This window comes from Microtus pennsylvanicus, chromosome X, assembly GCF_037038515.1.
Source record: "Microtus pennsylvanicus isolate mMicPen1 chromosome X, mMicPen1.hap1, whole genome shotgun sequence".
Taxonomy (NCBI): domain Eukaryota; kingdom Metazoa; phylum Chordata; class Mammalia; order Rodentia; family Cricetidae; genus Microtus; species Microtus pennsylvanicus.
The window spans coordinates 4543036-4560236 of NC_134601.1; the positions used below are offsets into that span (position 1 = coordinate 4543036).

The 17201-nt window shown below is 42.9% G+C and overlaps 1 protein-coding gene across 1 annotated transcript in view; it reads left to right on the top strand.

Moving 5' to 3' along the window:
* The window catches only part of Adgrg4 (adhesion G protein-coupled receptor G4), a 90436-nt gene extending 76383 nt beyond the window's left edge, over positions 1–14053 (top strand). Inside the window, exons 18-22 of the mRNA XM_075958281.1 lie at positions 2811–2889; positions 5978–6258; positions 10952–11060; positions 12045–12199; positions 13863–14053. Of these exons, the coding sequence (XP_075814396.1) occupies positions 2811–2889; positions 5978–6258; positions 10952–11060; positions 12045–12199; positions 13863–14053 (815 nt within the window). The remainder of the gene's footprint in view (positions 1–2810; positions 2890–5977; positions 6259–10951; positions 11061–12044; positions 12200–13862) is intronic.
* The last annotated feature ends 3148 nt before the right edge of the window (positions 14054–17201 follow it).

Genomic DNA, 17201 nt, shown 5'->3' on the forward strand with positions numbered 1-17201 from the left:
CTTCCCTTTACAGAAGTATCAACAATACTTATTGATGTAAAAGCGAATGGTCAGCTCTCCACTATAGGTGGCAGCTGATATTCTAAGAGCTTTTTGTGTCCATGGAGTTTTCACTGCATCTATATAGAATGCATTCCATTGTTATTCTCACTAAGACATGAGGGGAGGGGGGTGGACTTGCTAAAACACATGCCCAAGATATGAATCAGGGGGCCTCTCTCCAAAGTTTGAACTTTTAATACTGACCATCTTGCCATATTGCTTAAGGGACAGGAAAAAGACTTCAAATTTGTAGCATGGTGTCTAGACAGCCATGATTAGACCCTTACCACCTCTTTTGACTGTCAAGACCACCGTTGTCCTCAGGAGAAGCCAGGAATGGAAGTCAGCATGGATGCATCCTCCTCTCTCGCCAAGCCTTCTCCTCATCCAGTCATTCTCGCTCCGTCTCCCCTCCATCCTTTACTCCATTCCGTACATGGTGATGGTGCCTACAGCTTGTTTCTTTTCTCTTGAGGCATCTCTTTTTTATACAACTTCCTCAGATACAGAGACAGGCAGGAAAGGCTAAAGATTGTATTCAGAGACAGGAGAATCTCGAAAAAATGCCAAGCATAATCACAAGCTAAGGTCAAGCCAAGGCTAAGGTCTGAGTGACTTTTGAGAAAGGTACAAAGAGCCACACTTTGATACATTTGTTACTTACAAAGTAAACAGGGGAGTAGCTAAAATTGCCGACTTCCACTTCTCACCCCAGGCTTGGAAAAGAGTAACACCAAAGAGAAAGGGGACAGATGACGTTGTATCAGTGGCAGGATTCTCCATGGCTGAGGGGCCAATTCTAAAGGGAAGCTATGTGATTTTCTACTCTACTGCTCCATTTTGTGGGGTGCAGGGTATAAAGCTCCACACCTCTGAAGACACAAGAGACGATAAAAAAGTGTCTTGTGACAGATTCCCAGAGGAAAGAGGGAGAGTAGAGAAATCACCCCCAAGGCTCTTGGCTTCTCCCATTGGTGAAGACCCCAAAGTACATTCTGTCAAAACTGAGATAGGCCGAGATGCAAGGCCTTGCAGGCATGACTCACGTGAATGCACACAAGGCCATGGATGAGGGCCACTGCTAAGCTGCTGCGGGGGTTTGGAAGCATTATACAGTCAACAGAAAGACAAATGCTAAGATCTCTGTAGATGTAAAAGCTCGTCTTCCTAAGCCAAAGCAATCTCTTATGAAGGTGGGTGTCTTTAAATTTCTGTCCAAGAAAGTAGATTTTTCCACATTTTATAAAACTAACAGAGAAACCCTGTCTCGAATAAACAAAAATGAACAAACAAACAAAAAACTAACAACCGAGTGCAGTGCCCCATGCCTGCCCTCCCAGATTCAAAGACACCCTAGACTACATACTGAGTTCTAGTTCAGCCAAGTCTCCAGCATGATACTGCCTTATAAATCCAAACCCCAAACAAACAAACACCCAACAGAACGAATAATAGGGATATTTAAAAGACTTTTTATTATGTGTGGGTGCATTGTGCTGTGGTGTACAAATGGAGGTCAGGCGACAGACAGCTTGAGGGAGTTTGTTCTTTCCTTCCACCAATTGTGTCCTCAGGACCAAGCTCAGGCTTAGAAGCAAGTGCTCGAACCTGCTGGGCCATCTTGTCAGCCCCAGTAGGGATTTTTTTAAAAAAATATGAACATACAAACTTGAATACTTCCACACAATTTGATCCTAAATATGAGGCCCCCTTTCAGGCCTGTTTTACAGTTTCTGGGGACATTTTTAAGCTACCATAGCAAGTAACGGACCTCATTATGGTATTTTCATACTATACGCATTATACTTTATTATTTTTCACCCTTCTCTTCCTCTAGTACTCCCCGCCTGTCTTTCCTGCTCTCCTCTTGCTGGTCCTCTTCTTTCCACCAATAGACCCCTTTCTTCTTTCACGTCCATGAAAAAGAATTATGTGCATGAGGGTCGGCCCTGGGCCAGGTGTGGGCTAGCTGAGTTGGAAGGGATTGATATCTGTTTATCATAGTTGGGGCAATGGAGGATTTTTCAAGATGCTTACCACTGTAGGGAACGGAATAGCTTTGCAGAGTATTTTGCAACCCCCCTACAGGGTGTGTGGGTGTATGTGCTCCCATTAGGAGAAATGCAAGCTTAGAAATAAAAAAAATCAGTTCAGTTTTGCAACTGTACATGAAATTGAATTTGTATAGCCCGTGCCCATACTCCTATCACGTTTGACCGTTTTAACTGAGCTGATTGCTTTATTATAGTGTGGCTGAATTGAGCGGCCGTTAACTGGTCGATCTAGTCAAAATGTCAAACTAGTAACGAGTGTGGAAACGGCTTGCCTGTCAAAAAAGCAATGAAGGCTGCAGCTCATGGTCTGTGCCCCTTCCTCCAAGGTGACCTAGACAAAGACATAGTAGGAATAAAGGGGTAGAATCAAAAAGCAGAAAAAAATTGGTGGCCCATCATCTGAAGAGAAACGCTTGGTGTGGACCTGTGTTCCGAAGAACTAGATGCTTCTATTGCCAAACTGATTTTTCTTTCGGCGCCTGAGCCATTTTAATAAGTAGCAAGTGTTGCATTGGAGCCACGGGCGTCCGGCTTAGTTTAGCAGATTGGAAAGGTTTGTCTTGGAAGAATTCGCAAACATCTTGCAAACAATGTTAGATGAGTTCAGATGTGGCCCCTTTAAACGGTGCCTTAATGTGTCAGCTTCACTGCAGTTTGGTTAGGCTCCTTGCCCCTAGATTGACCAGGTTCTCTTGCCTTGCTCACCCTCTCTAGGAATCCCAGCAATCACGGTGGCCATTATACTCAGCATAAGAACAGATCTGTATGGAACCCTAAACCCAGCAACTCTGTTGTAAGTACCAACATCTCTTGCTTTCAGGCAGTGAGTGTTCTAGGCATGGTGGGATGTTCCTGGCCAGGAACATAGTCTTAGCACTGTCTTCATGGAAAACTCCTTGTCAACCTTTCTGCTAGAACACAGTCATGCCCACTCGGAGAATGGGTAGGTGTTTGGTTTCTGTACGATTGTGGCCAAGTCACCTTGCCCTTTACATGCCTTTCTTCTGTGAAATGGAGCTAATATAATTTGCTCTCAGTGGCAGGTGCAAGTTTCAATGACCTTGCTTATATGAAGTGCTTGACCTGTTGCTTGATCTGTGGCAAATGCTACAGACCTGCCAGCCTTTTTGATTGGAAAAACTCACAGGCCATGGGAAAGATGTAATGGATAGTCTATGGAAATACTGAGATGAATTAGAAACCATGGTCTGTCTTTTAGCAACAAAGCTTTTCCCAGAGGGAGTCTGAAAAACTTCCCATTGTAAACTAGCCAGATTTATTGTTCTCTATTTGCCTGTTGTTTTTCTCTCTGTGTTTTAAAAATTGATATATAAGCCCATCTCTTAACTACAGTCAGAAGAACAGCTTTTTAGTCCACTCCATCTCTTTGGAGCCTTATTTGGAGCTACACAATCCTCGGACTGCACATCTTTTTATTTGATTTCTCTATATCCATTCCCTTTGCCACAGCATCTCGAAATCACGACCACTATATAGATTTCTTGTCCAGCTGTGCTGGGATCAAGTGCAGGAGGCCCTGTACCTAACCCTCCTCTGTCTTTCATACCGAGATGGCAGTTGCAGAGGGTCAAAATGACATTGCCCTCCACAGCAGATGCTTTCTAATTAAATTCCTAGTTCTCCCTCAGTTCCCTCTCTTCTCTTTCCTTTCTTGTCTCCCGCCCTGTCCTCCCCCTTTGCTGGTTGCGTGACTTAAAAGGCCCCCAGTATCTGTCTCATAGCGATTCTTCTTCAAAGATCAAAAGCAAAACCAAAACGAGAACAAAATCAACTCTGCGCTCCCCACCCCCAAAGAGCCTTTTCTTATGTGATTTGTTAGGAAGAGGCAGATGGCTCTGAGAGTTTTGTTTTGTAAATGATTATACTTGGAAAGGTAATTCATCACAGGGCACAAAATCCAAGTGTACAAAAGGCTAGAGGCTGAGAGCTAAAGCTAGAAAGTTTTTCTCCTTCCAGGTAACTCTTGTTAGCAACACTCGAACATGTGACCATTTCCTTGCACACAGTTTTTGGCTGGCTGGTTTTATTTTTTTAAGGTTATTTTATTATCACTGTTTATATTTTGGATCGTGTCTTGCTATATAGCCCAGGATGTCCTGGATGTGTAGCCCAGGCTGACTGCAAACTAGGTAATGCTCGTGCATCCTCAGCCTCCTCAATTGTTGATATTACGAGCCTGAGTCACAACATCCAGATAGTTATTTTATTTTTGACATGTTATTGTATTTATTTGTGGAGTACAGCAAAACATTTGAATACAGACTTATATTATATCATGGGCAAGTCGAGATAATGAACATATCAATTATCTCAAATATTTATTTTTTATTTGGGTGCCAATATTCAAGCTCCTTTCATCTCAGTAATCTGAAATAAACATCACAATATTGCTTACTATAGTCATTACACTGTGCAGTAGAACACGGGGACAGATCCCTTCTTTCTGCTGGAGCCTGGTGCCTTTCCTTCTCCTCTCCCTAGGCTCTGATGACTGCTAATGTCCTCTCCCATTCTATGTGATAAACTGTAACAATTCTTTTAGATCTATTTATTTTATGTGTGTGAGTGTTCTGCCTGCATGCATGTATGTGTGCCATGTGCATCTCCAGTGCCCAGGGAGTCAGAAACGATATCCGGTTCCCTAGAATTTGAGTTTTAGGTGGTGGTTAGCCACCGTGTGTGTTAGGAATCAAACCCAGGTCCTCTCCAAGAGCAACAAGTGCTTGTAACTTGAGCCATCTCTCCAGCCCCAGGATCCCCTTTTCGTGTGAGTGAGCTCTCATACACTTTATATGTATGGTCTTTTGCACAGTGATGTTTTCACTTGCTGATGATTCTGTATCCTGAAATATAGTGCTGCCCCATTTTGAAGGTTTTCTATAGTTTTGTTTGAGGCTGTAGATGATAGAATGAGAATCCCACGTATGAGACTGTATTAGGGAAATTAAATGATTTTTTTCCCTCACCCTCCTAATTCACATCCATACAAACACGCACACACACACACACACACACATACACACACACACACACATACACACACACACACACACACACACACACACACACACACAATGTGACATGTGCCAGGATGGATAGCATGTCCCAAAGAAAATTTTCTGGATTCAGAAAGAGATTCCAGTTAATTAGACACACAGTTGATTTAGTCAAGCTTGTCTGCCTTCAAGACTCAGAAGCAGTGCGTCTCCTAGTTAGAGTTGTTGTTCACTGAAGCATCTGCTCACAGGAACCACTGTTCATCTCTTCTTTAACAGAGACCATAGAACCGATAGGCCATCCAGTCGTCACGGCTGCCTTTTGTGGCCCAAATCCGTCATCCTTTAAAGCAGTGCAAAGAGGGCTGTCTTCTTTTGTTGCATCTTCATTAACTCTGATCATCTCATCATTATTTGATATAGCACTCGGAATGTTCTTGCTTGCTCATGTCCTTTTATTATAATATTTATGATGCAAAGCAGGATTCATCTGGCAAATAAAAGCTCTGGTTTAAGGTGTGTGCAGGGTGGGGAGGAGAGTTCCGTTGGGGGAAAAATACATAATTTTTTCTCTTGTTGAAGAAGAGAATAATTTCTCAGGGAAATTTACTGAAGTTTCTGTACGTGTGCCCTGTAGGATTCTAGCTTGTTTTGGAAGGTACTCGAAGCGGGGATCGGGGGAATAAGGTTTAAGTCCAGCTCCGCCTCTGGGAGACATGAGTGGATGCCATTGTCTTGCTTCATCTGTCTCAGTCTGGATGTCCCACGATCCACTGAAACCGGCCAGGTGATCTTAGCGTGCCCCAAAAGCAGGAGTTTCTGTTTATATGCCTCACAATGTCTACTCTTCCTTGTCCTGTACAGCTGTTGGATTAAAGATGACCGCATCTTTTACATCTCTGTGGTGGCTTATTTTTGCCTCATATTTCTCATGAATCTCTCCATGTTCTGCACCGTTCTCGTTCAATTGACTTCAGTGAAATCCCAAAGCCAGAAGACCCGGAAGAAGATGATCCTGAATGACCTCAGAGGCACAATCAGCCTGACGTTCCTACTTGGCCTCACCTGGGGCTTTGCCTTTTTTGCCTGGGGGCCTGTGAGGATCTTTTTCATGTATCTTTTTGCCATCTGTAATACTTTGCAAGGTAACTCCTGCTTGCGGGGCCTTTCTGTGGCTAGCTAGAAAGTTTTGTTGCTTTGGAACACATTCCCACCTATCAAAATTTAAAGGAGGAAAAAACAATACACTTCAGGCGCTCCCTCCTCCCAGTGGGTCAACAAGTGGTCTCTAGAAACACTACTTAGATATCAGCCTTCACTGAGTGAATAGGCAGCTCTCTCTCTCTTACTCAAGGCTGGAGGGAGCGTTACAAACGAACTAGCACAATTCTTTCTAGTTGGTAATGTCTGCATTGAACACTGATTGGCAAGGTTTCTTACAGTACTCGCCGTATCAACACACTGTTGACGTAAGGATTCGCGCTTGTGTTTAAATTTTGAAGTGTGTGGTCTAGTTGAATATACCAATTACTAGATGCAGGGGCATTAAACTTGTAGCTTTATAGGCTCCAACTGCATCATATGTCTTAATAAACCACCAGGCTAGAAAGTTGCAGAGTCATCCAGAAATGAAAGTTACATGTAGAGTCTAGGGCCAAAGTTCTGGGTGGAATATGTAAAATCACGAAACCTGCTGCTTTTCTTTTCTCTCTCTCTCTCCCTCTCGTGTGTGTGTGTGTGTGTGTGTGTGTGTGTGTGTGAGAGAGAGAGAGAGAGAGAGAGAGAGAGAGAGAGAGAGAGAGAGAGAGAGAGCACGTGTGTGTGATATGTGAACGCGGGGGTTTACGGGTACACGTCCAGGCTGACCTGTTCTTGCCCTCATTCCTTACTCCCTTGAAGCCTGGAGCTAGGCTGTCAACCAGCCAGCTCCAGCAATCCCTCTGCTTTCACCCTGAATAGCACTGAGGTTACAGGTGTATGTGCAATTCTAGCTTTCAACATGAGTGCTACGGATTTGAAAACAGACCCTCAAGCCTGCGCAGTCAGTGCTCTTACCTGCTCAGTCATCTCCCCCCCCCCTTATGCGTCTTTTGATTGCAACTGGCAGTGGAAACAAACGTCTTGGGGACTCATGATGTACTCTTTCTCAGTGCCTTTTGTGGCTGCTCATACTTGATTATAACTGATGTAATGACTCTACACTGGAAGAAGCCACCCGCCTCAGACTGAGGTGCTCTGATTTGATATTCTCACATGTCACAAGAACTAGCTAACCTTGGTAGGGAGTGCCCGTAGACGTGGATTAGCATCCTGTGCTGGTTCCCTTCTTCGTGCTCACTCCAGGATGCTCCCTGGCTAACTAACGTGAGGAGAAATTTGTCCCGAGTTTTGAAGGTGCGGTTGAAGGAAAACTATAAAGCTGGTTAAACCTTGAAAAGCAAGGAGGTTTTTGGGAAACAGCCAGTGCCCCATCACTTGGCAGAGGGGGAAAACGGTATGTAGAATTGAATTACGTGTTCTCTTGAAGATGAAAGCAAACGTCTTGTAGGATCAATTGAAACAAAGGCATGCTGTTTGTCTGTCAGCCACACTCTCTGTCACTCAAGTGCTCCTAGTCATGCCTACAAGAGAGTTTGTGCCATTGTAGCACAAGGGTGTTGTTAGAACCTTGAGTTTCAAAGTCAAGTCTCTCTCTCTCTCTCTCTCTCTCTCTCTCTCTCTCTCTCTCTCTCTCTCTCTCTCTCTCTCACACACACACACACACACACACACACACACGCTGTGATGGATCATTTGAACAAACTAGCAATTTGAATTCCAAATGGTTAATTTGCAACCGTGACGGAAAGGTGGATGCCCTGTGGTCAGGTGAGAGAAAAATTAAGCTTATGATGAGCCCTTTGTGCAGGAGAAGGCACACACCGAGAAATGATGGTGGCAAAAACCAGAACAAACAAGCAAACAACCTGGCATTTTCCCTCCTGCCTATCTTATAGTGAATAAGCAGATCAATGTGTTGTGGGAAAGCGAAAGGAAAGCTGCCAGAAGAGGAAGAGCTGGCAGGCAGCTCATTGGAATGCACAGAATAACCTTTAAGTAAAAGAACTCACAGGGCCACATGCGGGAGAACAGAGCGGCAATGGGCGCTCAATGTCACTGTTGTCTCTTGTCCATGCTGCAGATGGAGCTCCCTGCTCCGAGGCTGAGGCTTGGTCTCCTCAGGTTGCTGCACTGCCTTCCAGGTGACTGTCGCCCAGAAAGAGTCAACGCTACTGAATTTCATCCCTGCAATTGTTTGTTTCTCCATAGTGCTACGGCCCTTGGGAGAATTAGTGAGACATGCCTCCAGATTGTTGCCTCCCACCTGGAATCAGGAAGTCTCAGGGCTGGGACGTGGGAACGAGGATCTTGCCAATCCAACTCTCCATCAAGTGACAGAAAATCACTTGACTCTTCCTGCTGCTTCCCAGGGACTGAAAGCTCACCATTCCATGAAGCCAAGCATTTAGCTCCTGATCCTCTCTGATTCTTATCCCAGTTTTCTTCATGGGATGAGTGCCATGGTTTTTAAGATCTTGGGGTCTATAGTCGGGGGGCCGCTGCTCAGTGCCGAGGTGGCTAGCTCAAGGCCAGCTCTGTGACCTAGGCAAAGCTTACTAAGCATCATGGAGTTCAAAGCCTCTCACTATAAACATGAGGATAACAACACAATGTCTGCCATGGTACCAGTGCTTAGTAAACACTGGCTGTTGACCTGTTAGTACATGGCTATCGTGGAGGCTCTTCCCATCCCTTTTAGTTGCGACCTGGCAATCATACAGAGCAGGCAGGCATGATTTGTCTTCTTTATGATAGTGCCCTCAGATCTGTGACGGATGCTTTCACTTCTCCACACCCTGGATTATTGACTCCAAGGATTCCTTATCCAGACACAGCATCCCAACCTTTTCTCATGGCCATCACCATACCAACTGGCCCTACTTTTGAGTACTTCTATTTGTTAGCATCCTTTGAAAACAAAGCCCTTCCTCTGAACATAACTGGTGGGAGCTATGGTCAAGCTCGGGGCAATTTCAGCAGATTTATCACTCGCCTCAATCCAAGATGCTTTTTGCCTGACCTCAGGGCACAGATCTGTAATCACAACTATTTTGGAGATTGAGGCAGAAGAATTGCAAGTTCAAGGCCTTTCGTGGGCTACAGAGTAAGGTACTTAAGGCCACCCGTGGGATTACTGAGACCTTGCTTCAAAATAAAAAGTTTTTTAAAAAAGAGGGCTGGGGACACATATTTCAGTGGTTACAGCACTTTTTGAGCATGTATAAGGACCTACGTTCAATCTCCAGTACTTAGCAAAAGCATTTACTTCCACTAAGGTAGTAGGTGATATAAGTTTTGAAGTTATTTACCCTTTTGACTTGTGCTCGGTTTGCAATGAGTGCCAGGAGTAATTTACCAGCAGGACAATTTGCCAATGTGGAGAGGCAAGTTGAACCCTTTATAGTGCACGAATATTTCCAAATAACACTTGTGCCAAATATATATATTTTGAGATCCAAACAAGTATATTGTTATATTGCTGAGGCTATAGATGACAATGAGAATTTATGTGTCCAATGTCCAGAAGTTCAAGTCAACGACTGTTTGTTGAGTTGCCACACATAGGGCTGGAGGCAAAGGGAAAGGTGATGCGAAGATGAAAGGAGACAGAAGTCAGACCTTCAAAGACTTGGCAGCTGGAAGATAAGATGGCTAATATGCAGAGAATTCTGCGGCTAAGTAGTGGCAAACTATTACGGCAGCTCAGAAGAGAGAAGGGCGCTTTTCAGGTTGAGGTATCTCCAAGGGCTTTGTGGATAATGATTTTGAACATGGACCATAAATAAAAGTCAGAGTATTGACAGGAATTACTCCTGCCAATTTAACCTCCATCTTGAGGAAATCCAATTAGGCCTCCAGGGAATTTTCAGTCAGGATCATCTTAAGTCCTACTTTCATTTCCCCAGGAGCTATTTTACAAGATGGAAATGAAAAATATCTCACATTACCGATTGATATCTCCGGCACTACCCTCTCATTTGCTGGGCAAAGTCAGAGCTGGATCTGCTTTGCACAAGCTTCAGCTTTGCCAATGGTCACGCACATCAGATATTTATGGGTGTGTAACAACCTACACCCCAAATTTAGCAGCTTTAACACTACATACATTTCTAATTTCACACAATATCTGAGGGTCAGGAATCCAGACACCACTTAACTATATGAACTATATGCTTTCAGCTCAGAGACTGTCACGAATTTGGAGTCAAGATGTATTCTGGTCCTGTAGTCATCCAAGGCCTTGTCCAGGGCTGGAATGTCTGCTTCCTAGAAGATTCAGTCACATAACTGGGCCTCACTATGTAGACATTTGCAGGGGAATACCAAGATTGTCAAGATACAATGATTGATCTCTTGAAGAATGGGTGGGTGCAGGGGGTATATCATTTATAGCTTAACAGCGTGACACATCATGACTTGTGCCACTTGTCATTAATATGTGAAAGAATGCTGTGTGCCAAGGATGTGAAGATGAGGATGGTTGAGCGCTCTCTCTGAGTCTGGGTATTCTCGTAGCCCTTATGTCCCATGCTTTAGGGGAGATGGAAGCCTAGGGGGAATGGTACTGGATATGAAGTCTTAATACTGATTTTGTGCTGTTGCTGTCTTTGGGGAGGCCATAAAGATGTTAGAAAGACATCTGGGGTTCACTGGAAGCAGCAGTGATGGCGCCAAGAACAGGCCTGAGTCAGGGGAATGATGCAAGCCGAAAAGTCTGATCTTCTTCTCCTGGCTTAGGGTTCCTCATTTTTGTGTTTTACTGTGTGATGAAGGAGAGTGTGCGGGAGCAATGGCACACACACCTCCGCTGCCGATGGCTTCGGCTGGGCAACTTTTCCGGTAAGACGTCCGTTCCCTTGGGTAAGATTTTAAATTGTACATAGTTTATAGAACTGATCATATTCATTTGTCTCTGAACGAATTCTCACTACAAGACTACCAAAATAGAGACTGTTTCCATGTTATGGAAATGATTTGTGCTTTCATGCTAAGATGAAGAAAGTCAAGGGACAAGTGTGACTTGAACCATGTTTTAACCTGGTAGAGAGCTCTTTTGTGGACCCAGATTCCTTGGATTGCTTGTCATTTCTGTTTGTCATCTCACCCATGATTCAGTTAGGAGAAGACTGACTGAGTACTTCGTGTGTTTCAGGAGCTGGGTCATAGGGCCTTCAGGCCAGCAGCTAAGAGTAGGTCGAATGGATGTGGGAAGCCAGGACTGGCGACAGTGGGGGTGAATGTGTTGGCATTTCTAAGACGCCTCCCAAGTGAGCTTCCTGGGTGGGTCTTCTGATGGGGCTCTCTGCCAAGTGGGAGATGTAGTGGCCTCTAATGTTTCTTCTTAACACTGGCACTTTCCCTGAGGACATCTTCAGTGCAGGCAGACTTGTGTTCTGTTATCAAATGATTGTCTCTTTAATTTTTGGCAGCTTGTCTCAGTCTCTATTCAAAGCCCAGTCTGCTTCCTTTAGGGAGGCAACACTCATGCTCTAGGGGTCTACAGGTAGTGCCCAGGGATCTTTCCCCTGGGTGTACCAGTGACCTGCAAGTCCTTATGGTCTAGGGAGAGCAGACATCCTTGGTGAGCGCAATGGGTTTTCATGTAGCACACACTGCAGAACAAATTCACTTCTCGCAACTTCTTAGAAAAGCCAACTCCCAGAATGAACAAATATTGAACACTGGACTTGATAATTTTTGACTTCATATTTTAATGGTATTATTGAAGGCAGTATAAGTTCTATACCACAGTCTCACCCGTTTTAAATATAGAATTTGATAAATTTTGCATTTAACTTTTTTCTGGTGTCATTTCAGATGGGAGCAACAGGTTTGGGATAAATATTAGGTATAAACAGAAGAAACTGAAGAAAACCCATGAGTCCAAATTATTGACACCATCGCTCAAGTCAACAACAACCAATTCCATTTTCAAATCTATAGGAGCTGTGCCCAGCACTCCTTCAGAAATAAACTTCCCAAATGGTAAAGAATAAGGCACTGTTGTTTGCATTTGTGTTCCAATAAGATGAGACTAAATGTTAAATCTTGGATATTGCCTCTTCCTCAAAACAACACATAATTTATGTACAATATAACATGATGCTATATTCTATAATAATGTATGTGATATGATACATAATATAATTAATGTAAATGAACACCATCCATGCTATAACCAGGTAAGCACGAAATCAAATATATATATATGTACTTTTATATAGATATATGGTGCTCATTATGTATATATCTATATTCAATATCTATATTCTATGTCTATAGAACATATCTACATTCTATTGATATATTTGTACTCATTCTTAGCTAAGAAAAAGTATATATAGATTGATGGGTTGTTAGACTAATGGGGAAGGGAGGAGACAAAGCTTAAGGACTTCAAAAGCTCTTTTTAAATTATTTATCTTTATTTTATGTGCATTGGTGCTTTGCCTGCACATGTATCTGTGTGAGGGTGTCAGATCCCCTGGAACTGGAGTTGTAGACAATTGGGAGCTGTCATATGGGTGCTGGGAATTGAACCTGGGTCCTCTGGAAGAGCAGCCAGTGCTCTTAACCACTGAGCCACCTTTCTAGCCCCTCAAAGGCTCTTAAAAATAATTATCATAGACTATTGAAACCAGGAAAAAAATACTCTAGGTATAGTCTAGATCAAATTTCTCATTTTACCCAAAGGAAAGCTAATGGCTACGGACAGTCACTAAGAGCATTGGTGAGAGACTGAGCCAGAACTCAGGTCTTGTAGCTCTAATAGCCACTGCCTCCTACCATTGATTCTCCTTGAGTTACTACCACAGACACCTATACTTCTAGGTAGAGACAGATGTTGACCTGAGGATGGCACATTAGGAGGGAAACTGCAGGGAAAGGATGAGTATACAAACTAAAAATGGGAAATCTTCTTGAAATAAAGAAAAATAATAAAAAGAAAGTAAAAATGATCAAGAATGTTTGAAAACTGTAAGTTAGAAACTGGATGTACATGCCTATAATTCAGCTCATAGGAAGGTTTTCCAGATTTGAGACTAGCCTGGGCTGCACAATGGGGCGCCATCTCAAAAACCTGAAAAAAAACCCAAAACACCCAAGGTCCTTAGGCCAATGCTGGGATAAATGTATCCTGTTTTACATGGACCATGATGCAATGGCTTGTGCTTGCTTGCCTTAAAGACCCAACTAAGCTTCAGCTTCACACATAAGCAGATCATCTCGATAGCCTGACGGTGGTCAAGCTGTCACCTTTGCAGTGCTAATGGACGAACTCGCTCTCTCACTTCTAGACTTTCTTATACTGGGTCCAAAAACTCATTCTATTTTCTAGACCTATGACTTATTTGGAAACTGCATGGTGTATTTGGAAAATGTTTTAGGTCAGGGTCAGGTTTTGTTCTTCACTTTGTGGACTGCTTAGAGATGTATTCACAATGTAGAAAGTGCTTAGATACCTGTTGTCTTGCCAGTGCTGTCAGAATGAGCTTATCTCCCCCATGCTTATGTTAGCAGGATGTTTTTCACAACCTTCGCTTCTTTTCTACTTATTTGTGGCACCATTCTATGATGTTTTCATACTTGTCTTCCTTGTGTAAAATCCTTTCTGCACCTGCCTTAAGCATTCTCCGTTTTCATGCAGGTAACTTTGATGATGGTCCCTATACTTTCTCTTCCTTGGATTGTGAAGCTGCACCCACTTCTATAAGAAGAGCATTGACTGCAGAAATCAAAGCAAATTCCATTCAGAAACAAAGATCATTTTCAAGAAATGCTAGCAGAGATGTTCACCTGGCTCCCGGCCCTGGACTGGGGGAAATTTTCAATTTGTGAAGCAAATCTGTCCCTACCTTGTATTCTAAGATTGTTTTGGGATAGGCAGAATGAAATTGTGTTCAGTAAATATCAATCTTGGAATAATTCTGTTCTTTAGTGTTATTTTTTTATTGAACAAAACTTTTTAATTAAAGGCTTTGTACTAGATAGAAGACAATGAAGAAAAGACAGTCCTTTTAAAATTTATTTATTTGCTTTTATGAGTCTGTGCCTATATGAATGGATGTGTGTCACATGCAGACAGGAGCCTTTAGAGACCAAAGGGCTTCCAATGGCTTCCAATTCATTGGCATTGGAATTACAGGTGAATGTTAGCCACCTTGTGGGTGTCTGGTATCGAACCTGGCTCCTTTGCAAGAGCCGTAAATGCTGCTCTTATCTGCTGAGCGACCTCTCCAACACCAGTGAGTTTTTTCTTCATTTTTGAAGAGGATATTGAAGCCCATGTATGATACATTAAGGGAGAAATGTCTATAACATTGGGGATTTTGTTTCAAAAAAATTGTATGTCCTAAACCAAACAAACAAGGCCAAGGTCTTTATTGCTCTGTCCTGAGGCAAACAACTCCAGGTGACCTAAGTGTCAGGATTCCTAGCTGGCTAGATACCCACAGAAGAAGTAGGTAGGAAAGCCCCAAGGTCAGAGCTTCTGAAAAAAATATTCCTGCCTTGTTTGCCCGTCACAATAAAAAAAATAAAATTAAAATACCTCCAGAATTCAAGACTTCTTTTTGATTGAAACCTTTTACTTAAACTTGTTCTGTGGAAATGGTGAATCATCTATTCACACACGCAGGGATTCTATCTCAGCCAAGATAGTCCCCCAGGGGGTAGCAAGCAGGGTCCTGGTGAACAGAACAGAACAGGAACTAGCTGAAGCTGTTGGCTCTCTAAAAGAAACAGAGGAGGAGGATTGGATTAGGAGGGGGAGGTAAAACTGTATTAGAGATGTAAAAACAAAAAATAAAAAAGCAAAACAACAACAACCAAAAGAATTGAAGGGTGGGTCAGAAGAAGCAGTGTGGAAGGGTCTGGGACAAAGAAGGACCATCTGATGACAAAATCAGCAAAGAAAGTGAAGTCCCATGGCTTTGTGTTCTATGGCTAAACAGGATGAGAGCTTTTGTATTTGTTTCAGATGGGTTGCATGTGTGTGTGTGTGTGTGTGTGTTTGTGTGTGTGTGTATGTGAAAGGACAAACATAGAAATGATTGCCAAAGTGTCCTACATGTTATATGTCTTTGAAATTATAGCATTAATTTACTGCTACCCCAAAACAGAATTAAGGACAAGATTTGGTTGCAATTCAGAAATCTAAAACACTACCACCAGTACCAGCAATAAAACCACCAATACATTCTGCCAAAGATTTGATTTGAGGGGCTCTTTTGGCTGCATAATGTCCGCAGTTGTATTTATTGTCAACAAGTAATAGGATCCTGAATTGTTTGCTGCCACTGGGACGATGAGTTCACAGCTTGCCCCTAATGCCTTGACGTTCTGTGACAAACAGGAACATTATCTGATGTAAGAGTTCATGATTCTTGCCATGACTCCTCCTGCTAATTAGTAATAATAGTAATAATAATCTAGCTGCAAATTAGATAACAATTTAAAATCACAGGGACAACACAGATAAATGCCCGTATATTACATACTGATTTACCCTTCCTGAGCCATCAAATGGTTGATACTTCTTTTGTGGAAGATGGATCCAAGAGATTCCGGAAAGGAAGCCTCAGAATTTTTATAATGCTTTAAATCAGCAATCAACACTTAACTATTCCCTTGACTTGGAGCGAAAGTTAGACACCCGAAACAGTCTCCTCTCTCTAGTGGATGTTTGACTAGGGAGGTCAGGCACACATACTACAACAAAGAATGATTAATGCATGGGTGTGGTGGAAGACTCGTGGCTCATGGGAAGAAGATGATGCCAGGGCTACTTAGCCTGGGACCAGAGGGTGGGCAACTTGAGGAAGGCAAGTGTCCATTTACAATACTTCAGAAAAATACTCATTATTCAGTTCTGGCCAACAAACTTTAAAGCCCATTAAAGCTGCAGGGCATGCAAGCTGGATTCCCATTATCTTCTGTGCCTGTGGGTATGTTGCCAAAAACAGAGCGGTATCAAATACCAAGGCTCAAGAGGTTCTTGACTAGGACTCAGTCTTTACAGTTCTTCTTCCGAAATCCAAAAGGTGACTGTGACCATCCGTGATGGCTCATTTTCCTTACATCTAGGGATATAGGAAGGTAGCAAAGAGCAAAAGGGCCAGGGAAGGTAAGGATTCTAATTATATTGTCAATAGTTCAAGTCTATGATTAATTGATAGACTTGGCCATTACTTTTAAGCATTTAGGGGACACAAAGAGTCTAGAACAATAGGGAAAGGTCCAGGTATACCTCGAATGATTAGGTAAACCGAGGGAAGCAGTATGAGCTCACACTTGGAATGCCCAGCGCTTCATTGATACTTTATATTTTTCATGTGTATAGCAGGACGTGCATGACAGAAGGGAGCGAAATTGTGAATGAAGGAGGAGAAACAGTGCCCTCACTACCGCAGAAAGTAATGTTTCCCAAGAGGGAACCCAACTGGATTTTTTTCCCCAAAGACTCAAGGGTTGAGAATCTGTGACAGTCACTGAGATAGGAACAGATGGCATGTCATCCTTCCTTAGCTGTTATGTTTAAATGAGTGGGCGCAGGGTGAGAACGATAATTGTTTTCACCAATTTCTGCCAGATTTGGTCAATGGATAGGATCTTTCTGCCTCCTCTTAGCTGGAATTATGGGACATCTTTATTATTTGACTGATTATTTGGGAATTTCAGCATCACACGCCCTGATAACATGCATTGCTCAGTCTTTTCATGTCTGCCCCTCCACCCTGGTGACATCTCCCCTCCCTACCCTGAAAACAGTAAAAAAAGGTCCAGTTCGTGTTTTCTATCTATTCACTGGAGCACGGTTAAACTCTCAGTGGCCTGCCCCCTTAAATGCAGCCGAGTCGTTCTCATCACACACAGAATTATGGGAAATCTTGTCTTTTCAATGTGTCTATAGAAATTTTCTTTAGAAAACTGGAGGTCCTATCAGTAACCTTTTAGCTATTCTTAAACAAAATCATAAACTATGATC